The sequence below is a fragment of the Zingiber officinale genome, chromosome 6B (assembly GCF_018446385.1).
Source record: "Zingiber officinale cultivar Zhangliang chromosome 6B, Zo_v1.1, whole genome shotgun sequence".
Taxonomy (NCBI): domain Eukaryota; kingdom Viridiplantae; phylum Streptophyta; class Magnoliopsida; order Zingiberales; family Zingiberaceae; genus Zingiber; species Zingiber officinale.
The window spans coordinates 99,397,151-99,423,742 of record NC_055996.1 but is presented as its reverse complement, the minus strand read 5'-3'; the positions used below and the strand labels follow the sequence as shown (position 1 = coordinate 99,423,742).

The 26,592-nt window shown below is 32.4% G+C and overlaps 5 protein-coding genes and 1 non-coding gene across 7 annotated transcripts; 2 read left to right on the top strand and 4 right to left on the bottom strand.

The window, feature by feature from the left end:
- Positions 1-480: 480 nt before the first annotated feature.
- Positions 481-1,652, bottom strand: LOC121990471. Its single transcript, XM_042544599.1, has 4 exons — positions 1,315-1,652; positions 1,127-1,241; positions 971-1,043; positions 481-879 (listed from the first exon to the last, which is right to left on the bottom strand). Exons 1-4 carry the CDS (start codon positions 1,334-1,336, stop codon positions 622-624), a joined length of 468 nt encoding a protein of 155 aa, XP_042400533.1. The 5' UTR covers positions 1,337-1,652; the 3' UTR covers positions 481-621.
- Positions 1,653-4,756: 3,104 nt separating this feature from the next.
- LOC121988445 lies at positions 4,757-6,913 on the bottom strand. Its single transcript, XM_042541877.1, has 6 exons — positions 6,775-6,913; positions 6,638-6,701; positions 6,229-6,564; positions 5,444-5,552; positions 5,276-5,348; positions 4,757-5,096 (listed from the first exon to the last, which is right to left on the bottom strand). The coding sequence occupies exons 2-6, from the start codon at positions 6,663-6,665 to the stop codon at positions 4,833-4,835; spliced, it is 810 nt and encodes a 269-aa protein (XP_042397811.1). The 5' UTR covers positions 6,666-6,701; positions 6,775-6,913; the 3' UTR covers positions 4,757-4,832.
- A 3-nt stretch (positions 6,914-6,916) lies between these two features.
- LOC121988446 lies at positions 6,917-8,555 on the bottom strand. 2 transcript variants are annotated; one of them, XM_042541879.1, is made up of 3 exons: positions 8,398-8,544; positions 8,211-8,309; positions 6,917-7,671 (listed from the first exon to the last, which is right to left on the bottom strand). In XM_042541879.1, exons 2-3 carry the CDS (start codon positions 8,221-8,223, stop codon positions 7,094-7,096), a joined length of 591 nt encoding a protein of 196 aa, XP_042397813.1. In that variant the 5' UTR covers positions 8,224-8,309; positions 8,398-8,544; the 3' UTR covers positions 6,917-7,093. The 2 variants fall into 2 exon arrangements, with proteins under 2 accessions (XP_042397813.1, XP_042397812.1); XM_042541878.1 differs by lacking the exon at positions 8,211-8,309 and having other exon boundaries at positions 8,398-8,555.
- A 1,585-nt stretch (positions 8,556-10,140) lies between these two features.
- Positions 10,141-13,484, top strand: LOC121988444 (probable small nuclear ribonucleoprotein G). Its single transcript, XM_042541876.1, has 4 exons — positions 10,141-10,275; positions 10,361-10,383; positions 12,976-13,097; positions 13,184-13,484. Exons 1-4 carry the CDS (start codon positions 10,241-10,243, stop codon positions 13,241-13,243), a joined length of 240 nt encoding a protein of 79 aa, XP_042397810.1. The 5' UTR covers positions 10,141-10,240; the 3' UTR covers positions 13,244-13,484.
- Positions 13,485-21,079: 7,595 nt separating this feature from the next.
- Positions 21,080-25,503, top strand: LOC121988443 (40S ribosomal protein S3-3-like). Its single transcript, XM_042541874.1, has 6 exons — positions 21,080-21,219; positions 21,324-21,471; positions 21,549-21,720; positions 23,093-23,147; positions 23,221-23,352; positions 25,048-25,503. The coding sequence occupies exons 1-6, from the start codon at positions 21,190-21,192 to the stop codon at positions 25,210-25,212; spliced, it is 702 nt and encodes a 233-aa protein (XP_042397808.1). The 5' UTR covers positions 21,080-21,189; the 3' UTR covers positions 25,213-25,503.
- A 954-nt stretch (positions 25,504-26,457) lies between these two features.
- TRNAS-GCU lies at positions 26,458-26,539 on the bottom strand. The gene has a single exon. It is a non-coding gene; the product is annotated as a tRNA-Ser (tRNA).
- Between the last annotated feature and the right edge of the window lie 53 nt (positions 26,540-26,592).

Genomic DNA, 26,592 nt, shown 5'->3' with positions numbered 1-26,592 from the left:
TCAACAATACATGCGACTCGCAGGCTCAGTGACTGACTTGTTTCGCTAATTGGAGCTCCCCCTACAATTATACGGAACTAGAATAAGGTAATTTCCTGATGGAAGAACTTTTAGCTGAAAGCTAAAAACAGGTAAGCTTCATCCTTGTGCTAATTTGATTGTTTTAAAACAACTCCTATTGTACGCAATCAAATGAGTTAGATGGTGCTTATATTGCTGTTAGCTGATGACTGGTTTCAGGGAGACGAAATCATTGATGAGCTCCCCACAGAGGGTTACTCGCGTGGCATTGCCCTCCTTCCTGTCCAGGAAAGGTACTTTAACTAGATTTTAATTTGCAATGTTATTATTTGATAATTGCTATTAGTTTGGTTATGCAAAAGAAAAAAAAAAAAAAAAAAACTTATCTAAGGATTCAACCAAGGTAACAAGACAAGAAAGTGGTGTGGTGGTCGGGGAAAACTTCATGTAAAACTAGACTATTGGAATTAAGGTATATAAGATTCTCCAAACAAGTAATATAGCATGGAATTCATAAAGAACTCGAGTTTTATTCTTTAAATACAACATAACAGTAATTTAGCAGCCACCCATAAATTAAACAAGTGAATAAATAATTTTTTATAGCCGGTTAGTTTTGGCCAAGAGGAAGACAGTGAGGGAGGTGACTGCAGGGATGAGTATGTCATCAGAAACCGATGCACCTCCAGGGATGAATCTTTTGGCAAAGAGAGCACCGATTGGGGCTCCAAACAAGAAGGCAATGGCGTCGAGGGCTCCCTTTCCCACTGTGAAACTGTCAAACGTGATGATTTCCTTCACAATTCTGCGGAACTCATCCTTTGTCAATGTTTTACTTTTATTCCCTTTCGTAATGCTCTGCAGCCATCAGTTTACATATTACTCGTAATAAATCAAATATTCATTTTTTTTATAGATTCACAAGAAATATAATTAGAAGTAGACTCACGTCAAACCTTTCCTTCAGTTCATCTCTTTTAGGCAATTTGATCTGTATCGCCCCTTTCTCCTCATTAAGCTTTCTGTCGTCCACATAAATTTAAAATATTCAGAAAAAAACAACAAGTATATGAGTGAATTAGATAAATAATAATGGAGAAGTTACCCGATGATCTCATAAATAATATGACAAAAATCGTCATCAGTGGTCTCTTTGTTGAGAATTTGAGGATAGTTTTCGATTATACGATCTAGCGATTCCTTTGAAGGAGTTTTATTTCCTGTTCCATCTCATACAAATTAATAAGACTGATAATGAAATCTAATCTTAAGTATATATGCACTACTACCTACCTTTCTTGCCATTGTTTGCCATTTCTCGAGCTCTTGATTTGTTTCAAGTGTGCGTTGCTTCTCCCCTTTTATGATTAATTAATTTTCTTGATGGGAATTGATATACATATATAGAAGGTGAAGAAGGAGAAGGGCACGCAAGTCCATTCGTGGCCATGGCATTGCTCTGGGAGGAAGCAAAGTTTAGAATTGAGCAATTAGAGAGAGAAAGAGCAAGCAAAGTTTAAGTTCTTAGCTTAGTTCGTGCGTGCATGCATCTCGCGTGACTTTGAGCAATTATTGAAGCAAGCACAGATTCTCTAATGGCCTTCAAGAAAGTCTGAGATTATTACAGATTAACTGATACTGAATTTTTGCTGAATCACACAGATAGCTTTTATATTTGGGCAAAAGTCACAAGGACACTCTATGTTTTTTGCTAAATCATGAAAGGGGTGGCATCCTATGTTGACTTTTTGTCAAAAAGATATCGATAAAATAACATAACTGTCCTCTACTACTATTTTTATTATTAGTCTATCTCAATCCTAAATTAATAAATATTTTTGTGGTTTCAAAAATACCATAATATGGGGGAAAGCAAATTAAGATTAAAATTATTCAAAGCTTTTGAAAAGGATTTAAACAATATTTTTCTAGCATGAAATTGGATCGATACGAGTTTCACCTTGTAATCAGTTGTAGATATATGAACAAGTATTGATTTGATATATTATGTGACATGTGGTTTAACTCGAGTCAAAAGTTATAACCTCTCAAAGTTTATGATTTACCTTTTTATTATAACATTTACGGTTTCAAAGTTGCTATAACCGAGATATCATGTAGTAGTTACAGTTTTATAATTATTACAATGTGAATGATAAATCTTAAACTTTGAGAGGTCATAACTTTTGATTCGGGTTGAGCAGGGTCGACCCTGAGGCATGTCACCGAGGCCGATGGCCTAGGGCCCCAGATTTTTAGGGGCTCCAAATTGACATGCATATACAATATATATTATATATAATTAAATTATTTTAATAAAAATCCCAAAAATATATTTTATTAGATTATTTTAATAAAGGCCCAAATATATATATATATATATATATTGTTGGATTGTTTTAATAGTCTAAAAATATATATATTATTGGATTATTTTAATAAAGGCCCAAAAATATATATTTTTCATTAAAAAATCTAAAAAGGAAAAGAAATAAAAAAAAATGTAAATGATCCTTTTTTCTTCTTTTCCAAAATTTTATTTCTTGTACAACTTTTTCTTTATTAATTCGTTTATACTAAGAGTAAAGTTTGAATCACGAACGTTAATTTCCTCCCTTCTTTTCTTTTGAATTTTTTCTAATTAAATAAAAAAGATACAACGTAAGTTATCTACTTATCTATATTTTTTCTTATTGTCAATATTCAATATTAATTTTTAATATTGTATTGGAGTATAATATTTTATGATTTTTCTTACAGATTTAAAAGAGTAAAATAAATCATTCCAATTTTAATCATTATAGAATAGATTATGTCGATTGCTTCAAGTACAAACAAGACTTTATTGCTCTTTCACTATAATTTTTACTGCTTGTGTTTGTTTCATTGCTAGTTTTGTGTGTTTTATTTTTACATTTGAAATTTGTAGTACAACCATATTTCTAAAGAAATATCAATCTGGAAGTTAGAAAAAAAAAGTGGAACAAATTATTAAAATTCACAAAGGTGTTCATCATAAGTTTTTTAAAGTTGGCTTTTCAATTAAAGATTCAGTTGATGAATTACAAGAAGAAAGCCAAGAAGAATTAAATGATCATGTAATAAATAAGCAACAATCGAGTAATCAAGAAGAACTAGATGATTATGCAATCAATGAGCAAGAAGAAGTGAGAGAAAATGATAATCATAATTATGCAATGAATGAGCACGGAGAATTGAGAGAAAATGATAATAATAATTTGAATGCAAATGACTTGACAATTTTATGCATCGAAAATTAGGTATTAGAAAAGCTTGATTTTGAAGACCTTATTGTTGATTTTGCTTCTCAAAATGCTAAAGATCTAGATCTTTTCAATGATTAGTTTATACTTATTTTATTTTTGTATTAGTAGGTATTGCACTTTTTGGAGAAATTTGGGAAATGTATTTTGTATGGTGTTACACTTTTTAAAGAATCTTGAGAAATATATTTTATATGGAGTTTATCATATTTTAAATAAAATATATTGATTTTTAAGTTTTCTATTAAACACTATTCAAATTGTATATTAGTAAAAAAAAAAATCCTATAGAGGTTCCTTTTCTCTTTTCATCAAGGGTCTCTAAAAGTCAAGGCTGACCCTAGGGTTGAACCACGTGACGTATAGTATATTAAATTGAAGCTTTTTCATATATCTACAACTAATTATTATGTGGAACCTATAACAACCCAATTTTAGATAAAAAAAATATTATTTAAATTCTTTTCGGATACTCCAAATAATTTTAGTCTTTTATTCAAGCCAAATTCACAGGCCTAAACAACTAACATTGTGACCTCAACTTTTAAAATTGAAACAGTCAGCATTGATGTTAAAATGCATTAGTTGGATGGGGATGCATAGATGATACGGCGGGATAAGGCAATCGACAATGGTCAATGAATGTGAGTATCCAAATCTCCATTCCTCAATCTCATGATATGGCTATGAAGTTGAGAGTCGAGGGCTCAAATCGTTGCTAACGTTTTATTGCATAAATTTTAACTTTTGACACGATGAATTTACGACATTTTATTAAACTGCATGAGCAAGATTCAGTATTATTCATTTCAAGAATTCAAGTTTTAAAATTTTAAGATTAAGAGAATTATGAATTACTCCAAATTAATGCTCTCATATCTCAATTTGATAGTACAAATTAAAAGCAATGAATATTTAAACTCGCAAAAGCTTGATAAAAAATTTGTCACAAATTTATTATAAGACATAATAGAATGGTGCTCACTAATCAAAATCATCAATAAATTTGTAGGACTCCTGTTATTTTAAAAATATCAAACTTGAATTTTTTAATGGTATAGATTTATCAATTTTGTCTGAAATCGACTAATGGATATAGAGAATTTTGAATTATTTCAAATCAAAATCAATATATTCCTATAAATTTCTTAATATATTTATGTTTTTATATCTAAATTTGACTCTGTAAATTAAGAAGAGTGAAATTTTAAACGAATTGAAAAAAAAAAAAAAAAACTTGATCGTGAAAGGGTGATGTGAAATTTTAAATTTTGAATAGGTAAAATGGATAATACTTAATTAAGACCCTTTTATCAAAGAGTTGTTTGTTTTGTGGATATTTGGTTCGATTATTTTGCTATGACAATTTCATTTGCTTATTATATAAACTAAATCAACACCTAATTGTAAGTTCAGTTTCTATCCTAACAACTTAAACTTTAACACTAAGATTTATCAACAATAACGATTTATGTTGATTTTTCAATCACAGCTAAGTCAATTAACTTAACTTCAAGAATTTTACATTTAAATCCTATTAGTTTTGGCCAAGACGATGGCAGTTAAGGAAGTGACTGCAGGGGCCAATATGTCATCGAGGGCTAATGAGGTCCCTCCAGGAATGAGCCTTGTTGCTACAACAGCGCCGATTGGAGCCCCAAACATGAAGAAGATGGTTTCGAGGGCTAGTTTTCTCCATGTAATTTTGTCAATTTTCAGGGTGTCCTTTGCAATTTTGTCGAACTCCTCCCTCGTCAATTTCTCGCCTTCTTTGCGGGGTCCACGGTGTTCCTGCAAACCATTGGTTGATTTTTTTTATTAATATGTCAAAAAACTAATGCTTAATTGCCATTATCACCACGCAAATATGACAACATATAAAGATCATGTTGATTAGTATTTTTAATTAATTCGACGAATATATATTCTTTAAGTATAAATTCAAACAAAGAAACAGAAAAAAATCTCACCTCATATTTGTTCTTCAACTCTTCTTTGCTTGGCAATCTGAATTGTATTGCTCTCTTCCTTTCATTAAGCTTTCTATTAAGATTTAAAATCTGTGACTTCTACTTACCAATTAAAAAATAGAGAAAATGTAGAATTGTCTTACATTTAACTAATATTTGATATCTTACTCTATGATCTCATAAATTGCATGATAGAAATCATGATCACTGCCCACCGTTTCCACATATGTAGTATGATATTGGTCATTTATAATCTCTCCCAGTTCCTTCTCAAGAGCTGTAAAAAGTTCAAAATTATTTAGATAAAAAAGTGAATGAAAATGAAATTAACTTCAATATAAATGAGAAAACAGTCCTAAATGACATATAAATCAATTAGGTTCAATGCAAATCAACCCTAAATTTGTATCCCTATAGACACGCACGAAAAAGAGTCTCATCAATAATATTCAAAATATTTTTAAATTGTGATTAAATATAAATCAAATTTGTCAATATAAAATTTCTAATACAAGTTGTTCTCCATTCAAATTGGAGTCAATTTCATCAATTTTTTATTTTTTTTTCAACATGCCCAACCTCTTCGTAATGAATAATAACAACAACAACATTAATAATATATGCATCTCAAAAGCAAGAAATGGCCTTTTATTTCTAATGATCAAAATGATTATGATACAAACTAGTCTATAATCAAGATTAATAATCATATTAAACTTTTGGTGGAAAGTAAACACATTGTGATGTAAACACAATCTAATTTGATTGAAGGAAGAGAAACGATAATAAATTATACCAAGAGGGATTCAATACTAACCATGCTGGTAGACTCTTTTTTTTTCCCAACCAAAATATCGATCATCAAAACATATCTAATTTTTGGTTCAAACAATAAATAATAATAAAAAAAAAACACTTCCCATTCTTCACTGGTTCAGATCATCAAATTGTACCTGGAACTTTTTTAGGCACGAATTTCTTCTCCACTGAAAGTAGAAACTTGCGTGCATTTGTAGATTCAGGAATAGAAGTTCGAATATTCTTTGCTATTTTGCTTTTGATAATCATCAGACTCAAACGATTGGATCGTTCCCATTTCTCATAAAGGAATTTTTCTTCTACCGAGGTTGCATCTGTTGGCTTTGAAGGTTCATCAGCTTGAAGGCAAAAATCCAAATCTAGACACCCCAAGGTGATGAGCACTTGCTCATGCCAATCAGAAAAGTTTGATCCATTCAGCTCTGGAATGTTCGACAGCATGAACCCTGTGAGTGGAGCTGGAGTGAAAACTGCATAAACATATTATTAGGGGCACATAATATTCAGGAAGCTGCTAATTAAGTAACAATGGAATTACTTTACCTTTCCTTCCATTTCTGGCGAAGCTCATTTCCTCTTTTGTTGACTTTCTTGATCGGCTTCTGCCCTGACTTTGCAAATATATAGATAAAAAGAAGAAGAAATAAGTTCTTTGGGTGCAAAAATGGCAATGGCATTACCCTTTAATGAAGCAAGGCCAATTCGAGTGAGCAAGCAAGTAGTTCTTTTCTCATAGAGGAAGGCATAGCTTCCTTTCCAATATCATGAACCTATTCATAATTTCCCCTACATAAGTCTCATGCATAAGGGAAGTCAAATCACTAAAACAAAGACAAGAATCTTGAATAGATACTCAATGGAACAATGAAGAACAAATCATAAGTTTACAATGATGACTAACCAAAACCTCTCTTATAATCCCCAGTTTTTTCATTGAAAAAAAAAATGAACTAAGAGCAAGAAATGGTGTGCTGTTCCTCCTTTTACAATCTACCTCACTCACAACCCAAAAACATAAGCCAAAGTAACCAACATTGTAGCCACCATAACCCCCAATCTCTTGCTCAACCCTTTGGCAGCGCTGCAATCATCGTTATTGCCACTGAAACACCCTGGATGGACATCCTTTGCGACGCCTCCCTCAAGCACAAAGCTATTGTTCCCCTTCCCATTACTGAACAGCACACACCAAAAATATGGTGAGCCCCCATCCGTGCCACTCACTGCAGCTCCTACCGTGGTGTGGTTCCTACTATGGAGAATCTGTAAGCTCCGAGCATCGTCAACCAAAATGTTAAAGGCATCCTGGGGAGAGGCATAGGAGCTCTGGCAGGCAATCAGGCGGCCAGAGATTGGTGCAAGTGTTGCAACCTCAACACCACAATTGGGGGCAAAGGTGTCAGTGAAGCTGGAGTTAGGTGGCCTCATCATTTCACCTACCTTGTTGCATTCACCGTTGTAGCCCTTGATGTACTCCAAGGCAATGCAGCCAAGGCCTGCATTGTCAAAGAGTCTTGGGGAATTGGACGAGGTTCGGTTGGTGTTGATTACTGCCACCAGTTGATCTGCAGGATTGTCTGCACCAAAAGATAAACTCTTAATGAAAATGTAAGTGAATAGGAAAGAGAATGAATTTGAACCCTTTCAAAAGCAAAAAAAAAGAAAACTGCATAAGAGTTCCAATTCTCTATCTGCCTTTTAGTACACAAAGTTATAAAAGAGTCTGATCAAAATGAGATAACTAGGACTCTTCATGCTGATCAAAATGAGATAACTTGGATCTTTCATGCACATTTGATTTCCCAGAATCTCACTCTTCCAGATCCTTTCATAAGGTGAAGAACTTACTCATGACAGAATAGTATAGAATAACTAAACATTAATTTTTTAATCATCTTTCTCAAAGGAATCTCATAAGATTAAAAATAAAAATTCCTACCAAATATTTTATCAAAAACTCTTCCTTTGAACTCACTCCACCGACAGAGAAGAGTGAGTCAAACGAGCAGGTAGAAAAGAGGCATACAACAGTTCCTCCTCGGACAAAACAGATACTACATTCAAATCCTAGTGAAAGAAATGGACACAAAAATGAACGCTCATGATGAACAATGACCTCCATTCTCCATGCCATCAGGTCCTTTCTATGAAAGAGTATTTGCCATGATTCAACTCCGCTAAAAAATGGAACCTTCGAAGATGGATCTACTGAAAACTTTAGAGCAAACCCACAGATCTCAAAAGACATGCATCTCTCGAGCAGATCTATAATGTAAAAGAAATCAAAGAAGTAAAAGACTCACTTGTACTATCAGTAGCTGAAGTGAGGGAGGAGGAGAGGAGAAGGAGGAGGAGAAAGGAAGAGAGAAAGGAGGAGGAGGAGATCTCCATTTTCCTCGAGCAGCTTTGAGTTTGAGCACCCTGTTTTCTTCCCTTCTTGCCCTGGCGGTGTTTATTATACCGATCGATGCGATATTCTAGAATTTCTGGAGAAGTTTCATTTCACCCCTCATATCTTATCCATTTTAAAAATAATAAATATTTAATCATTTTTAAAATTTCAAAGTAATAAAAATTTTCTAATAGTATGTTCTTCTATGTGATGATAAAAATAAATTCTCGCACTATTATTTATTATAATGTAAATAATTTGATCAAAATTATTTATAATTAAGTTAGTGTGATCTTAATATAATTTTGACTAAAATATTTTAATATAATATAGTAAATTCAATTAAATATAAATTATTTTATTTTATATTTCTAATGGTTACTAAAACTGCCGCAATAATTTTAAAAATAAATTTATTTTTAAGTGAAAAATAAGATGCGATTTTTAAAATGTTTTTTAGAGTATAATAAAGGTAATATATAAGATTTGTATTTTGATAAAAATATATGGATTAAAATCCCTTTTTAGTTCAACATTAAATTGTAAAGTTTAAATCCACCGACACGAGAGAATGCATGACATCTTAACAACCATGTGGCCACTTTTTGAGTGATTCATAAATTTTTCTTTTTCTTATTTTTTTATAGATTATTTTTTTTTATTTTTAAATTGGTGCTCGAGAGTTTGACCAAAAAAATAAACAAGATTCTAGACAAATGAACAGTTCGCATATCATTAAATGGTGGGAGTAGTTAAAACTGGATCCAAAAATTGCACGTGAGAAAAAAGATAGTCCACTTTGTCTTTATATTATTTTATAGGAGTGGAGAAAACTACATTTCTCCTTAATGACTTTGAGAGCCCAACTAATCATTTGATTAGGATGTATAAACAGATGATTATACAAAAAAGCTTAAATTAAAAAAGAATTTTTAATCTAATCCTTTTCAGTTCACCACCTAATCAAGTTATTGGGCCAGATCTTGATCCGGCCCAACATATGACCCATATATATATATATATATATATATTTTAGAAAAATCAAAGGAACTCCCTCAAATTAAGAATAACATAATAAGAGTATCCATTTAAAAAAAAAATAAATGGACGCCCTTGGATAATTCTAAAATTATCCCTTGAACCAGAATTGTTATAAAATCTATATGATAGCTACAATAATGTATATAAATTATTTAATAGTTGTTATAATCTATTTATAATGAGTTTAAGATTTATATAGTATATAACTAGTAATTACAATGTATTTAAAGTGAGATTAGAATTTAGGATTTAGAATATCTCTATTATATAAAAAAAATCTTTTATAACTGTGTTAACTTCTACAATAATATTGGATTAAGTGATAATTTTAAGATAAAATTATAAGACGAGCCCTCATTTAATTCTTATGGAAAAAAGAGACTTCTTTTGCTGATTTATAAAATCTTCACGCCCTTTTAATTTTGCCCTATACTGTCAGCAAAATTTTTTTTCTCCTAAATCAAATTTCTTTTGAATAAAAAATAAAATATGGATATATTTTTTTCTATGACATCAAATTGATTTTTTTTTCCTTTCGATTTTGTCACGTAAAATGTTAAATTTTGTTTTATTGTTTTTAAAAGTCCTGGTTTGGACTAGTGTCTCTGTATTGATAATAAAAAACGTTACAGGGGAAAACTGTAAATCTGTCTTTATATGTCCACTGCGATCTAGGGTTTAGCCTCGCCGATTCTTTCTCGCTTGTCTTCGTCATGAGCCGATCAGGCCAACCCCCGGATCTCAAGAAGTGAGTTGCTCATCAATTTCCTTTTTCTTTCATCTTTTGAATTGAAGTTTGATTGTTACTCCCTCTACTTGCCTTGTTGTTTCAGGTACATGGACAAGCAGCTGCAAAGTGAGTTTTTTTTTTGTTTGTGCCATTACACTCTGGATCTACTTTTTTCTCGCCTTTTCCTTTTGGAAAATCGTAGAATCTGATTTCATGGCGTTTTGTTTAGATTCGAAAACTCGAAACTGATCGTTCTAACACAGTAGGTTTTTCCGTTTTAGGTATTGGCATGCCATTTCTGGACACTGAATTTTTCCTATGTTCACTCAAATTGCTTGTCATTACTTTTCCGTTGTTGCCCTCATGGTAGTTGTCATCATTTTTCTTTGTTCATACAAGTGTTTGATAATATCAATATTACTTAAGTTTACGTTTATGTACTATGTGCTACAGTGACGGATCGAACTGTGTTGTCAGCTTTCAGATCATGTTTAGAAAGTAGAACTCTGGTTAGGTTTTTGAAGCTATTATGCACGATAAAGCAAGGCTATGATAATGTTACTGATCATGCCATATGTTTCATACTCCCTTATCGTAGTAGTGTCAACTCTGGTCGTTTGAGATACATCTATGCCACTAGAAGTCGATTAATAAATAGTTAAATTAGTTGAAAGGAACTTCTTTTAAGTATTGACAACGGAAGCAAACACATATGGTCTCTAGATCAGCACAACTGTAAAGACTAATACCACTAGAAGTAGATTAATAAATAGTGATATAAATTAGTTGAAAGCAACTTCTTTACAATGGAAGCAAACACATTTGGTCTCTAGATCAGCACAACAGTAAGGACCAATGGCACCCAAGAAAATAGTTTCTTATCTGAATGTAAATGTAAAACTAGCAATAGTGAATGTACTAGGAAATTGAACAAAGACAAGACAGGAAACACAAATGAAGTGATGTTACTTATTCCATTCCTCTTAATTGATCAATGAATTTAATAACAGCAACAAAAAAGAGAGAATAGCATCATTGACGAATAATGTGGTTACATGTTTTGTCAAATGTTCAGATATTGAAAGGTGTTTCTTCATTCCTATATAACAAACAGCTTGAAAAAACTGTTAAATTTTGCTGATAGCTTTTGATTGATAGTCACCAACATAAGCAGTCTCTTTATCTAAATAATACAGCACATAAAAAGTGAACTTTTTCATAAATGATGCCGAACTAATAATCGTGTTGTGATAAATTTAAGAATTTACATGCTCTCGCAGTTTATATTAAAGGGAAAAGATGGCCTATCGTAAAATTTTATTCAAAGTTGTGAAGTGTTGTCTAGGTGATAATGGGGTTTTATTCAAATTTCCTTGCATTAAACCTATGCCATATTACATAATAGTGCTTAAATAGGACCCTTACATAGGTTTATATTTTTTATTCATTTACTCTGAGATTTGTAGCATTTTTCATTGCAAATTTGCATACTTGAATGACTTCTTGTTGTCAAATATTTTTTTCTGCATACAATTTTGGCGCCCTTGTATACGTGGTGCGAGATGGATGTGAGATAAAACCTTCATGTCCTGTCCTATTTGCTTGCTTCGCTTGAATTTATTTTAATGGATATATATTACACATATTTGTATGGTTTTATTATTTTTTATTGCTGAACACTGAACATGACCCGCATGAGAAGCGGGTGGGGCAGGACAAGAATGGTGAACAAAAAATTTTCTCCTGCCCCCGCCCACCATCTTTAGATATAATAAAGATGTTCTTAGCAACTATTGTTTGATGTCATCTGTTCTGTACATATCTATTATCTATCAAGGGGCAGGCAAGCTGATACTATTTGAATTAAAACATATAAAATCTTGAAGATTTGGATTAGAAAATTTTAAATTTTATGAGTTTTGAAGTTGTAAGATTTGTTTTGATTCAAACCATTCTAGTACGAACTACCGCACCAATCCCATATTACATTATGGGTTTTTTCTTATTATGAGTGTGTTAATCTCCCTATGTTTAAAATATCGAATGTCCATTAATCAAATGAGTTACTGACACTCACTTAATAAACATCTAGCTCCAAGAGTAGTACCATTCAACTTCATTGTCATGCCGTACTAAGTCCACCTGCAGGGTTTACATGACAATCCTTATGAGCTCCTCAAGGGGACATCATCAACCTAGATTATTAGAACACAGTTTACTTCTATAATCAGCAACACACCATATAAATAATATTATTTCCCAACTTATCGGACCTCTTGATTCAACGAACTAAATCTCATTCATTGATAAATTAAAGAAATAAATACTAAGTATATGTGCTTATTATTATATCGGGATTAAGAGCGCACATTTCCATAATAACAGAGGTCATGTTCTTTAATAATATCTGAATAGGTCAATGTTTGGTCATTCAAAAGAGACCTAACTCTCAGGATTAGTTGGTTAAACAACTCAATCTGGTGTCAACTATAAAAAAGACAACCTAAGTCCTAGTGATAAGATCTGAATACATGGTATTAAAAAAAAAAAGAGGGCTAACTCCTTTGTTTTGAAATTTTCCAGGTTAATAATATTTTTTCCCATGAGTTTGTTGTTTGTGCTAGATTATTGATTTATTGTGCTGCATCACTTGCTAAATGAGGCAATTGTTAAATTTTATAGATTTCTTCTCATTCAATTTGAAACTTTTGTTTTCAGTAAAACTGAATGCAAACCGGGTCGTGGTCGGCACACTTCGTGGGTTTGACCAATTTATGAACCTTGTCATCGACAACACTGTGGAGGTGAATGGCAATGAGAAGAATGATATTGGCATGGTGGTTAGTTCCTCTTTGCCCAAACAATCTCGTTTATTTCCAGCATTTCTTGTTTAACTGTAACGAACAATTTTTTTCCTCTTCTTTAGGTTATTCGAGGAAACAGCGTGGTGATGATTGAAGCCTTAGAGCCGGTCGCAAGAACATAATTCATCTTCTTTTTTTTTTTCATTTAGCTCACTCTTCGCTGTAGCAGTTGATGCGAGTTTATGAAGTTTTATAACATCTGTTATTGATGCGAACTATGCTGTGCTTTCCCAGAACCTGGTTTAAAATAGTATTTGTAGGTTGGTGACACTATCACTTGATGTGTCAATCTTAGTGTTTCTTAACATGGTTAGCTCCTAGAGCTCTCAATGCTTAATCTTAGTGTTAAATTATTTGCTTGCTTGTGCGGATGCTTAATAATAGTTGTCCATGTGGTTTTCTTTCAAAGTTTAAAGGACGCCAAAATTTCAATATTTTTGCTGAAATATCGTAATCTTAAAAGTTTACTTGTGAGAGTATCATATGATATTCATGAATATTATTGGATAAAAATTAAAAGGATTTTTTTATTGGAATAATTAAAATAATATTATTTATTTATTTATTTATTATTAAAATAATGTTTACTCTATTTCAATTTTTTTTTAATGTTGTCTTAGTAATTATTGGATAACGTGCAGCACGTGGGGGAAAATTATTTGTGAAACAATATTATAGGATGACTGCTAATCTGGGAGGTAATATAAAAGGGTTAGGTGGAAAAGGAGATTAGTAGTCTGGTTTAAATGACCAAACAAAATGTTGAATCGATCTTGATCTCAGGGTCTCCTTGGCGCCTCCGACTTTAAAGTCCTTTCGTCTTTTGATGCCTTGTCACATGGACGTCTCGTCTCCATGGCGTCATAACTATGAGGTGTCCTCGTATGATCGTCTCCACTTCAAGGTGCCCTCATCTCTTTGTTACCCCGTCTCCTTCGTGACTCGACTTGAAATTCAAGATTATTTTAGGAAAAAGATAATGATAGCGGAAATTTAGGAATTCATGATTATTTCAAGAAAAAAGATAACGATCACGTGAATTTCAGGATTCAAAACTATTTCAGGAAAAAAATAATGCTCACGTGGATTTTAGGATTTTAGAATTTAAGACTATTTCAGGAAAAAGATAATACTCACGTGGATTTTAGGATTTTAGAATTTCAGAATTCAAGACTATTTCAGAAAGAAGATAATATTCGTGTGAATTTTAGGATTTTAGAATGTTCAAGAAACAAATAATAATTTCATAGGATGAGAGGATACGTGGACATAGGGATTAGCTCTTGTCCTATAAAAGATAGTCCTCTCTAACGACGGTAGGTACACGCATATATGTATCAAAATTTTAATACTCTCATTCGTTCTTCTTCTTCCATGACTATTGTTGAAAGCTAACTTGAGCATCGAAGAGGCGGTGCCAAGGAACCCCTAGCCATAATTCTAACTGCTTTTTTTCGTGATTACAATTTTTTCCTCTTCTTCTTCCATGTCCAGCAGTAGGGCTGTAAATGAACTATGTGTTCGTGAACAAGTTTGGTGTTCGACCTGATAAAAGTTTGTTTATATTCGTTCAATATACACAAGATTAATTAAACAAACAAGCTTGAACAACTCGTTAAACTAAATAAATAAGTTTAAACACATATATGTTTAACTCGTTAACATTCGTGAACAATATTCGTGAACAATGTTCATGAACCATATTTATTAATAAAACTCTTTTCAATATACTTAATAAATAATAAAATAAAATAAATAAATAAGTATAAATTATCAAGCTCAATAACCAAACAAATAACTAAAAGTTTCAAACAATTAAACAACCTTGAATTAAGCGCTCGATAATATCTGAATGAACTAAACTCGAACAAGTTCAAGCCAAGCTTGACTTGAGAGCTCGATAACATCTAAACGAACTGAGCTCGAGTCAAGCTTTAAACAAGTTTAAGTTCATAAAAAATAAACTAAGTCAAGCTTGATCAATTATTACAAAAGTTTGATTCATTTTAAGCTCAATTCGGCTCGACTTGATTATCTTATCAAATAAGTTTGAACATCCTAAAGTTCAGTTCGACTCATTTATAGCCTCATCCAACAGATCTCCTTATCGATTCTGATTGTTGCTAAATTATGGGTGATAAGTTAACATCCACATCAACTCATGGTAGGTGACCTGGTCTCATAATAATTCGTGGATGTTCTCAGCAAAATGACATAATCGTACAGTCTCGTAATAATTGCTAAAATAATAATATAGTTGTACTGTCTTATAATTTAAAGGTACCTCCAATGTATAATTTTTGAGAGATTTGTCAAAAATAAAAATAAAAATAAAAATAAAAATAAAAATAAAAAAAGTCTAACAAAAAAAGCTCTAATCAGTAGGGGTGAAGAAGTTTGAAGTTTTTAGTTCAACAATAATAGTAAATTTTAAATTTGTTTTCTCTCAAAATTAGTAATGCAGATGAGACCCTTCGAACTAAAGATTACAATTTGATAACATACAACCTATAGAAAAGTTATAAAGATGTTATTTTTTTATAGGAAAGAGAATAATATTTTTTTAATGCTTATGACGTGATAATGATGATATATTAAGATCATAAGAAAAAATGAAAAAAATATCTTTAACTTCCTCTATTTTAGTTATATTTTACCCCTGTATTACCCTCTTTGACCAAAGTTAAATGTGAAAATAATACTCTCAGAACATAGTGTAGACAGTGGATATATGACATCTCTAGCGTAATCGACAGAAGTTGATTCTCTAGAACTAACGACATGAAGTTTACCCTACTATGTGGAACCGCCACATCAGCGGCCCCTTAGAGCTGGTCCTACGGATATGGAGGGAGGTAAATACAGGTACACAGGTGGAAAGTACATGGCGGAGACGTTAACCCCAGGCAGTGACACCCCGGGGATCGACCCCTGGACCTTTCAGCCACAGAACCATGCACTCCCCATCTGTGCTACGCCCTGGGGACAAAGTTTACCCTACTATGCATCTATGACATATGTACCTATATGTACCTCCCTTTGGTGCGATACTAAGATAGTGGATCTATGTTTAAATATGAAAATAATTGTAAAAGATAATTATGTTATTATGTTTTTGATTTTTTTTAATAATATTAAAAGGGGAAAAATATATTGAATTGATATGTAAAATAATTATATATATCTTCAGTATATCTTTAGAGTCATTTCTTTAATTATTGATTAGTTATATCGATAGTATACAGAGGGAAAAAAATATACATAAAATAAAAAAAATATAGAAGCATCCAGTGATGATGTCCTTCATCACTCGTTCAAATTTGTGGTTGATGTCGGTTTATCGGTGCGTCCGCTCTTGTTGTCCTACAGAGTAAAACTTATCAGCTAAGGATTGACATTGTCGGTGTTACCCTTTTTGACGATCAAGTCAGTGATGAACTGAGATGTGAGGTTCGTGTGCATTCATGAGAAAGTAAAAGAGTTCAAAGAAGACTAAAAACATTTATCTTCGCATAAAAAAAAATTTATATCTTCACCAATTTTACGGAACCTTATATAATCACGAATAGGGGCGGATTTAAAATTTTATATTTATGGAGAAGTGAAAAAATTAACATGACAGTCAAGGCCACAAAAAAATATATTTTAAACTACTAAATTTTATTTTATTCATATAATTAAGTATTAATTTTTAATTAGGTAATAAGTAGGGTTAAAAATATCAATTAGAATTTTGAATTATCTATAATTAGTTTAGTCATAAAAAAAAATCAACATAAATTATTAATAAATTCAATACTATTTTTTCTTCTTAAATTAGAAAAAAAAAGAAAAATAAAAAATTAATGATGTAATTATTTTTTACTATTTTTTTATATTTGACTTTGATCAAAGGATTAAATATTATTTTTAAAATACATAAGATAAAATACTATTTGATAGAACATAAAGAGGCTAAAAAGATTTTTTTTTAAAAAAAAATCATTCAGAGTTTGTCTGAGATGTCTTTAGTCTTTACCACAGGTTTTTAAGATAAAAAAAAAAGTGTAATTATAACAATTATGAGATGTATTCTGTTAAAATCGAATCGAATAGATCGAAAATCGAATAAATCAATTTTTTTTCAACCAACTGAATCGATCGAATTCTCTATAAAAATTGAACCGATAAAAGATCGGTTAATTCTGTTTTTGACTGAATTAACCGAATTTTAAAACTTTATTTAATTTTAATTAAGAAAATAAAAGATTTTATTTTATTTATTATATTTTTAAATACAAATAAATTAATAAATATTTTTATTCGGTTTAATCGGTTATTCGGTTTAACCGAATTACAAAACTTAAAATCGAAACCAAATCGAATTCACCGAAAACCGAACCGAATTTAAAAAAAAAATCGAAAACCGAATTAACCTAATCGAATTCCTAAATTCGATCGGTTCAGTTCGATTAATTCGGTTTTACAGAATTTTTGCTCACCTGAGCATTCGGTCAAAACCGAACCGACCGAAAATCGAATAAACTGATTTTTTTTCAACCAACCGAATCGATCGAATTCTTTACAAAAACCGAACCGATAAAAGATCGGTTAATTTGATTTTTGACCGAATTAACCGAATTTTAAAATTTTATTTGATTTTAATTAAAAAAAGAAGATATTTTATTTTATTTATTATATTTTTAAATAAAAATAAATTAATAAATATTTTTATTCGGTTTAATCGGTTTAATCGAATTACAAAACTTAAAATTGAAACCAAACTGAATTCACCGAAAACCGAACCGAATTTTTAAAAAAATCGAAAACCGAATTAACTGAACTGAATTTCTAAATTCAGTCGGTTCGATTCGGTTAATTCAATTTTATTGAATTTTTACTCACCCCTAGATATAATAGTTATGAATTTATAACGGTTATAATTTATGTATTATAGTTGTTATAACATCATGAAAATAAAGATATTTTTAAAAATAAAATATGGAATTTTTAAACAAATATTTTATTTTATTTTTTATTTTTATTCATAAATAATTATAGTTTTAATTTATAAATATTAATAAATTCAACATAATTATGTTTGATTAAGTAATAAGTGATGTGATTTTAATTATTGAAGCATATCCGTGGAGATATAATTTGAAATCTAATTATCTTAGAAGTGTAAGATTTTAAGGGAGAGTTTGGTAGAACTTTTACTAAATGCTTCTTAAATTCTAGCTATATGAAAGAATTTGAGTGTTTATAAATGTCAATTTCTATTTTAGTTCTGTAATTTTTTTTTTCAAAATATAGAAGTAAAAATTTGATATTTTTCTTATTTCTGTTTTTTATTTATGATTTAAAATTTAAAATTAATATTTATGTTCTTAATAAATTTATCATTTTACATAATTATTATCATATTTTTTTCTTTAATAAAATTATTATTCTACATAATTATCACGATATTAATTATGAATTAATAATTTTTTCCTTACTTTTTTCATAAATTAGTATTTTATAAATTTAATCGAACAATATTAAATTATATTTTATTTTTCAAAATTTTGATTATACGATTACTTAATAATAAATAACTAATATTATACCCCCACTTAATATGAAATTATTATACTTAAGTTTCTCCACCGTGCTCAACTTCGTGGATGGGTTTGATCGTCATGTGTTGGGAAGCGACTTATGATTTTCATTACAAACCACCCATAACGGCTTGACGAGGCACTACTCTAGACAAGGCGGATGGATCACAATATCCACCTCTTGTACTGTAAACTGACAGCGTTCCGAATCCTAACAAAGAATTATCTAGAAGCAAGGGAGACTCACCCCGTGGCAAAAGGCGAAACCCTCGCCCTCAGGGCCCCCGCCGCACCCTGCCCAGGGTCATCACGAGGGAGGTAAATCACGGTAGCTCGGTGGCAAGTACGCAGTGGGCCGAGACTTTTTTACACAGGGATAGGGAATAAATCCCCGTTGCCTGCAGACTCGAACCCATGTTCTCAGTGGCAAACTTCCACGCCTTTACCAGCCGAGATAACCCCGTGGGGCAAGGGAGACTCACCCCGTGGATTCTGAAGGAGGAGGTTCTAGAGATATGTAAATTGTTTTTCCCATCCCCTCTGACAGCCCCTCTCTCTCTCTCCCCTATTAAATGACCCTTTAACCCCTCTTTCTTTAAATAATAAGTTTTTTTTTTCTAATTTTATTTACCTCTTTAATTTTTTTTTTCAATTTTATTTACTTCTTTAGTTTTATTTTTTTAATAAATTTTGTTTATTATTTTTTCATCAATTTTTTTATTTTTTATCCATATTTTACTTTTAAATTTTTTATAAATAATAACCCCTAAAATTTACTATTAAAAAAAATATTACAAGAGATCTAATCCTCTATTCTAATATCACCTGCTCCTGTTCCTACTCGTTGCCTCAGTCCACCGTCGACGGCACCACCGGCGGCCCTCGGTCGTCATCTCGATTAAAATTATATCTTAGGAGAAAGGTGAACGTAATGGGGTCGCATCGACGCAATCAGCGTCGAAATTTGGCCGGATCTGAACAGACTTTCCTTCACCGTCGATCTGAGTCTCTGCTTAGATTCGGTCAAATTTCGATATCGATCGTGTCGATGGCGATCTCCCTTGATTTACCTTCCCCCTAAGGCATAGTTATGGTCGAGGCGACGACCATAGGTCGTTGGTAGTGGGCTGGAGGCGACGAGTGGAACACGGGGAGAGAGAAAATTGAGGACATAGGATCCGATTTTATATTACAAATATAAAAATAGTATGATATTTTTGCCGAAAAAATACTTAATAAAAAAATATAAAAAATAAAAATAAATATAATAAAAAATATTATAAAGGTAAATAATATGATGGAGCTGAAAGAGAGCATGTGAAATGTGAAAATCTATGACTAAAAAATAAATAAAATATTACAAATATATAATAAAAAATTATTTAAAAAGAATAAAATTGATAAAAACTGATTAAAAATAAAACTGTTAAAAAAAATTTGATAAAAAACTGATTAAAAAGAAATAAAAATTTGTAAAAAAAAAACGTGAACACTTAATAAGGGGTATAAAGGTAAAAAAAAATGGATAATAAGGGATATAAAGGTCAAAAAACATGGATGGGGGCAGGAGGTGAGGGTGTCAGGAGAGGAGGGAAAAGCGGGTCTCTAGAGATATTCACGAGATGTGACGTTGAGGGAGAGGGCACTGATGCTACAATGAATTAGGTGGTGGAGGAGTGGTGGCAAAGGAATAGATCGTCGTTGGACGACAACATAATGCGTTGAAAATTAAAGGCAAAGGATATTTTTGTAAATTATAATTAATAAAAATTTTACATATAAAAAAATTATACATAAATTTTGTCATTATATTTTAATTTTGGTTATGTGATGATTTTTTTTTTATTTGTATTTGTGATATGTGGTTTTTTGCTTTCCCTTGATAAAATTTCTAGATTTATCCTTTATATGAAATATAAATTATTAGGTCAATTTATAACGAACCGTCAATAATCAGAGGGTGATAACCAACCGTTGAAAATTAATTCATATCCCGTTATAAAAAAATCTGTCCCTTACATTCATTTATAACTAAATGTCTCCCTTCTATGTTAGTCATTATTCTCAAAGTTAATAATCATCCATGATTTATCTCCTCCGTATTAATCCTAAGATGAGTGGACGGGAGAACACTAGAGACTAACGTATTCACATTTTTTGTCATCATTTATAGCCTTATAACATAGACCTTATCAGATAGATTCGGTCAGGTTTAGCCCGACATGAGTCCAACACCGACCCGGTGAGCCAGGTCCGGATCCGATCAATTGGCACTGTGTTTTTCTAATGCCGACGGTCCTGATTCTCTCGATCTCTTATCATCCATCTCAATCGTCGATTTTATAAACCAAGCATCCTGACCGTATGATCATTCGACTAAACCCGTATTTAACATCAAAGTACTCCGCCCCGATATCTAGGGTTGCGTCGAAGACGAGTGCACAGCACACCGAGGCGAGTAGGCGGCGGTGGTAGTGCGGTTTGCCATGGCGACGCAGATGAGCAAGAAACGAAAGGTTGCTCCTCCTTTTCCGATCTAAGTTTCTCCTTTTTAGCATATCTTTTTGATCTACCGTTCTCATAAATCATTTGCTTTGGTGGACTCCTTTCGCTGCCACAGTTTGTGGCGGATGGAGTTTTCTTCGCCGAGTTGAACGAGGTCCTGACTAGAGAGCTTGCGGAGGATGGGTATTCGGGTGTCGAGGTAAGGGTTACGCCCATGAGAACTGAGATCATTATTCGTGCTACTCGCACTCAGAACGTACTCGGTGAGTTGTTTGTTTTCCTTTTTTTTTGCATTGTAATTAATACTTACTGTTTGATTGCTTGTCGAATGGCGGTTTAGGCGAGAAGGGTAGAAGAATCAGGGAGTTAACGTCGGTGGTGCAGAAAAGATTCAAATTTCCTGAGAATGGCGTTGAGCTCTATGCAGAGAAGGTGAACAATAGGGGGCTCTGTGCCATTGCTCAAGCTGAATCGCTGCGCTACAAGCTTCTTGGTGGCCTTGCTGTTCGAAGGTTGGGAGTTGTTTCATTCCTCGTTTCAAATATAAGTTCGATTACTGACACCATCTCTCTGTCGTTGCATGTTTCTAATAAATCTCGATATATGTTTATTGTTTTGTCCCAAGAAGATATTACTTTTTCCTAGATTTTGTTCAAACTATTCAAATTATTTAACATAATTTTTTATTTATGTTGTAAGCGAATCATGATCCTACTTCTACTCTTCGATTCTGATGCTTGTCATCTATAAAGCAAATAGGTTAATAAATACCAACTTTGTGTCGGAAGGTGACAATATTGAGATTGCCATTGGTGCAGTTGTGATCATGATGTCACTTGATTTCATGTTAATGGCTCCTGGTAACATGTTTTTGCAGCATAGTTATTCAAACGTTTTTTTATTTTTCATATTCAAATTATGTTTGCTTTATTGATTTGTTTATTGCCCTGTAGATTCCTACCCTAATTTCAGAATCTACATTATGCAAATTTTGTTAGTTGATTTTATTTGTGATGTCTGTCATCTATAAAGCAAATAGGTTTTCAGTGCCAACTTTGTGTCGGAAGGTGACTATATTGATCTGGCCATGATGTTATGATCATGTTTTCTCTTGATATCATGCTAATAGCTCATGGTGACATGCTAATGCTTTATTACCTACCAAACTTTCTTTATGATTTTTGTTTTTAATTTTATTTTTGCTATCCAGTTTTTTATTCTCCTGAAAAATTCTACTTTTTATCCAAGTTATCTTAATTTTACTTTCTAGATGTCATTTTCTGTTTATATCAATTATTTTAGATAATTTATGCGACCTCACTTGACTATGCTGATATTATTTGTTTATTGTATTTTATCAACTAGTAGAAGGCTTATTTTATATGCTTTCAAATTACTGTTGAATGGTTCTTTTCTATGCGTATGTACTTGTTTTGTTTTCTAAGATTTTATTTTATTTTTAGTTTTTCCTTGTAGTTTATGCTTCTGTTTTGGGATTTGATCTGTAGTTATATATTTGATTAAACCCTATATCCTATGTTTAATGCTTCTGTACTCAACATTTTATATTCTATGCTATGTTGTGTCAATATAAGTTTCTAGGTTTTGGGTTCTTGCAGTCACATTTTCTAATGTATTTTCTTAATATGTGAGTCACAAACTAGTTGAAAGCTCTATTTTTTCCCCTTTAAGAAAAGTAATATGGTTCTTATATCCTTGATTCAATAAAAAACATGCTACTTATCAGCTATGGTTAGCTAGGTTCAGAGATACAGTTACTTGTTTATTTTTGTATTTCCTCTTCCTTGTTCTTTGATGTTGTTATTACTTTACTAATTATGTTACAATAGAAATGGTGTCTGATCTGCATAGTATTTTTTTCAGGGCATGTTATGGTGTGTTGAGGTTTGTCATGGAGAGTGGTGCAAAAGGATGTGAGGTATCCTTGTTTTACACTTTAGAGCGATTGACAGTTCCATGAAGTGGGATATTGATTTCCATTTTTGTTTCAGGTAATTGTGAGTGGAAAACTTAGGGCCCAGCGAGCTAAATCTATGAAGTTCAAAGATGGGTACATGATTTCTTCTGGTCAGCCAGTCAAGGAATACATTGACTCAGCAGTGAGGCATGTTCTCCTTAGACAGGTATGTATGTGGAATCCATCATGTTGTCCATCTATTCTTCTATCAAAGGAGAAACCAGCTTAGTTTAATTTTATTCCTTGAAATAAATCCAAACCCCATTGAGGCATGGAGAGAGTAGGCAAACCTTATACATACCTCAAAGATGGCATCCCTGCAAATGTCTTGGAAGTCATGTATTTCTTAGGTTTAGTGAGAGATGAGTCAATCCTTGTTTCAAGATGGTATAGGAGTAACTTGGAATTACTCGAGGTTCTTGGAGAAGTTCGCAGGCTGCTACTGGAGGAAAGGCTATGAATGATTTTTGGGGAGAGATTGAAGAACTTGGAAGTGTAATCATTTTGGAAGGATAGACCTATGATATTTAGACTGGGTATTGTATCCCATCCCTTGCATGCCGACACAACACAGCATGGGTGTGGATAAAATAATAGTTCGGAGCAGTCACACTCACTTGTGAGAGCAAGAGGGAGAACTTCACAACAAAACCTAGTTGCATAATAAGGTGGGAGTGCCTCACATTGCCATGGAGGAAAAGTAATGCCTTGCATTGTGTCCAAGGAAAGGGAGTGCCTTGCATCAAAAGTAGAAGTGCCAATGGGCAATGGCTCTGCAACTATATTAAGTGCCAGGTGCGACTCTTAAGTTCTCCAAGAGGTGACCCTGCTCAAGCTTGCAGTCCACTTGGTGCTAGGTTCAAATTTTTAAATATTATATATATTTTTTTTACAATTACTAAGAAATTACTAAAAAATCAAAAAAATTAAATTAAATTCCATTAGAAGTGATACTTTGTATAATTTTTTTTGAAGGTATTTGTATTTATAATTAATACTAATATATTTGGAAAAAAAACAGCAGTACTGCTCGTTTGACACCTAGTTGGGAGGGAGTGGGGTGGCTTGTGTTGGAGAATGGAGAGTTGGGTTACGTTTCGATGGTGTTGCTTCACCACTTGCATTGCAAGGTTTGGTAGGGAACGGCTGAGAGCTGGAGGTGGGTTAGGGATATAAGGAAATAGAAAACTGGCAAGTTAATATAATCTAATATAAAAATATTATAAGCTATAATATAACTGAAAAGCTAATATAAAGGTATTATAACTGATAAATTATGAGGAATGAGGTGATGTTATAATCCCTGGAATTTACATAGCAGTTATAAATACTATTATTAAATCATAAATTATAATATAAGTCATGGCTGTCTTAGATTATATTTTCAGTTATAATATTGCTGTATCCATATCTGAATTTAAACTCTTTTTGGCAAGTGCCATGACCTCATTTTGAATAAAATCTTATGGACGGGAAAGAGGTTGAGACGATGGAACAAGAGTTGTCAAGGTTACTAAATTCTTCCAACAATGGAAGCAGGGAAACAATAAAAAGATGAACAGGCGTGAGTCAGTTGGCAGACCAAGTCAATTAAGGATTCTGGAGCTGTTGTGAGCGTGGGCTGAAGGATTTTGGGTGAGGGTAGTATCGAGTCAGATTGCAATATCATAACTTTGGGTGAGGGTAGTATCGAGTCAGATTGCGATATCATAACTTTTCACAGCTGCTTTGTTCACTATTCTTAAAAATCTTAGTTTCATACTTTCATTATTGAATGCACCACTGTTTGTCTCTGCACTTGTTTTGGAATGTGTTTAGCCTTCAACTTTTCTGCATCTAACCTTTTCCGTCAACTACATAGGGTGTTCTTGGAATCAAGGTCAAAATTATGTTGGATTGGGATCCGAAAGGGAAGCAAGGCCCCACCACCCCTCTTCCTGATCTCGTCACCATCCATCCAGCAAAGGATGAAGAGGAATACCTTAAGCCAGCACTGCTGGTGCCTGCAGATATTCCCGTTGCCTGATCTCAACTCCTTTTCCCATGCCTTTTACTCTTTAGAGATGTTCACTTCCTCATGACTTGTAATGAGAAGGTTGTCTTTGCTTTAGCCTTTATTTTTTTTAAGGATTTCAGACTTATTCTAAATTAATGTTAATTGTGTTTGCTGGTCCTTTTGCTTCTGTAATTTTCTTTTACTGAAAAGTAGGCTCTCAAATAAACTTATATGGATATTTGTTGTATTTCTCTAGGGTTTAATTATGATTATACTGGAGTGGAGTGACTAAAGTAAAGCATGTTATTGGCTTCTGACTCTTGTGCCTCTGCATCCCGACTTATTTATTTTAAGATTGCCCTTTTATTAATTAAATAAATGTAATTAGAAAAAAGCATCCATTTCGTAGTCCTATATCAGTGAGTGGTAGATTGCCTCTGTTCTCTTAGGATGGTATATTGATTAAGTTATGGGGTATTATCACATGAGGTTTTGAGAATGATTAAGATAGTATTATTACATGAAGTTTTGAGAATCAAAATTTGATGTATCCGAGCATATTTTTCTTTATGTCTTGATTATCTTAACGAATAGCTAGTAGTTATTCATAATTTATTTTTTTTATATTGACTTAGAGACGAGATGATGGAAATGTTAAGAGTGAATCGTCTTTTGCCATATGAGTGATAGACCACCTTTGAATTGCTACTTTGCCACAAAAATGTTGGTTGTTTGAATAGATTGCAAAAGTAAATTTTGATGGTCCGAAAACTTGTATAGTGCCAAATCAGTCATCAGAACTGAATAACACATTCTCCCGCCTTAAGCCTTCATAATTAGTTTTGTTCCATTAGTCCTGTTTCACAGCCCAAAACTATCGCATGGGGTTTTTCTAAATTTACAGTTTTATCAATTTTGCTCCACGAACAAGCATTTTTTAAAAAACTCGACAAACAGTTTGTTCTAAAGTCGGCAACTTGAGCGATAATATCTAAATCCGACTGGAGCTAGTTGGTACTCTCAATATTATGCAATTCTCGTTCATAATAATATAGCAATGTTATATACCAAGCTAATTGATGATGAATGACATAGCGTGGGAGAGGACAAGTCGTTTCTCTGCAATTTTTTTTTTTCGAAAACAAAAAGATAAAACACAGCTGTTAAGAACGAAAGTGTGGTTTCTCATGAACAATATATATGTACATATTTTAATAAAGTTCTTTTGGATAATTAAAAAAATGGAACTGAAAATAAATGAAAAAACAAAAATAGCGTCGCCTGAGAGATTCGAACTCTCGCGGGGAAACCCCATGTACTTAGCAGGCACACGCCTTAACCACTCGGCCAAAGCGACTTGTTGTTTTGATGGTTCATATTTAATATTTCTTTTAAAATTGACCATAAACT

What these genes read in the sequence shown, in the direction of transcription:
- LOC121988444 (XM_042541876.1), top strand. Translation starts at nt 10,241, where the DNA reads ATGAGCCGATCAGGCCAACCCCCGGATCTCAAGAA. An exon ending in CAACCCCCGGATCTCAAGAA is followed by an intron (nt 10,276 to 10,360) that starts GTGAGTTGCTCA and finishes TTGTTGTTTCAG; the next exon opens with GTACATGGACAAGCAGCTGC. An exon ending in AGAATGATATTGGCATGGTG is followed by an intron (nt 13,098 to 13,183) that starts GTTAGTTCCTCT and finishes CCTCTTCTTTAG; the next exon opens with GTTATTCGAGGAAACAGCGT.
- LOC121988446 (XM_042541878.1), bottom strand. Translation starts at nt 8,485, where the DNA reads ATGGAGATCTCCTCCTCCTCCTTTCTCTCTTCCTTTCTCCTCCTCCTT. An exon ending in TTCAGCTACTGATAGTACAA is followed by an intron (nt 7,672 to 8,397) that starts GTGAGTCTTTTA and finishes CTTTTGGTGCAG; the next exon opens with ACAATCCTGCAGATCAACTG.
- LOC121990471 (XM_042544599.1), bottom strand. Translation starts at nt 1,336, where the DNA reads ATGGCAAACAATGGCAAGAAAG. An exon ending in ATTATTTATGAGATCATCGG is followed by an intron (nt 1,044 to 1,126) that starts GTAACTTCTCCA and finishes TGTGGACGACAG; the next exon opens with AAAGCTTAATGAGGAGAAAG. An exon ending in AACTGAAGGAAAGGTTTGAC is followed by an intron (nt 880 to 970) that starts GTGAGTCTACTT and finishes TGATGGCTGCAG; the next exon opens with AGCATTACGAAAGGGAATAA.
- LOC121988445 (XM_042541877.1), bottom strand. Translation starts at nt 6,665, where the DNA reads ATGAGCTTCGCCAGAAATGGAAGGAAAG. An exon ending in CGCCAGAAATGGAAGGAAAG is followed by an intron (nt 6,565 to 6,637) that starts GTAAAGTAATTC and finishes ATGTTTATGCAG; the next exon opens with TTTTCACTCCAGCTCCACTC. An exon ending in GCAATTTATGAGATCATAGA is followed by an intron (nt 5,349 to 5,443) that starts GTAAGATATCAA and finishes AAATCTTAATAG; the next exon opens with AAAGCTTAATGAAAGGAAGA.
- LOC121988443 (XM_042541874.1), top strand. Translation starts at nt 21,190, where the DNA reads ATGGCGACGCAGATGAGCAAGAAACGAAAG. An exon ending in GGTGGCCTTGCTGTTCGAAG is followed by an intron (nt 21,721 to 23,092) that starts GTTGGGAGTTGT and finishes TATTTTTTTCAG; the next exon opens with GGCATGTTATGGTGTGTTGA. An exon ending in GGCATGTTCTCCTTAGACAG is followed by an intron (nt 23,353 to 25,047) that starts GTATGTATGTGG and finishes TCAACTACATAG; the next exon opens with GGTGTTCTTGGAATCAAGGT.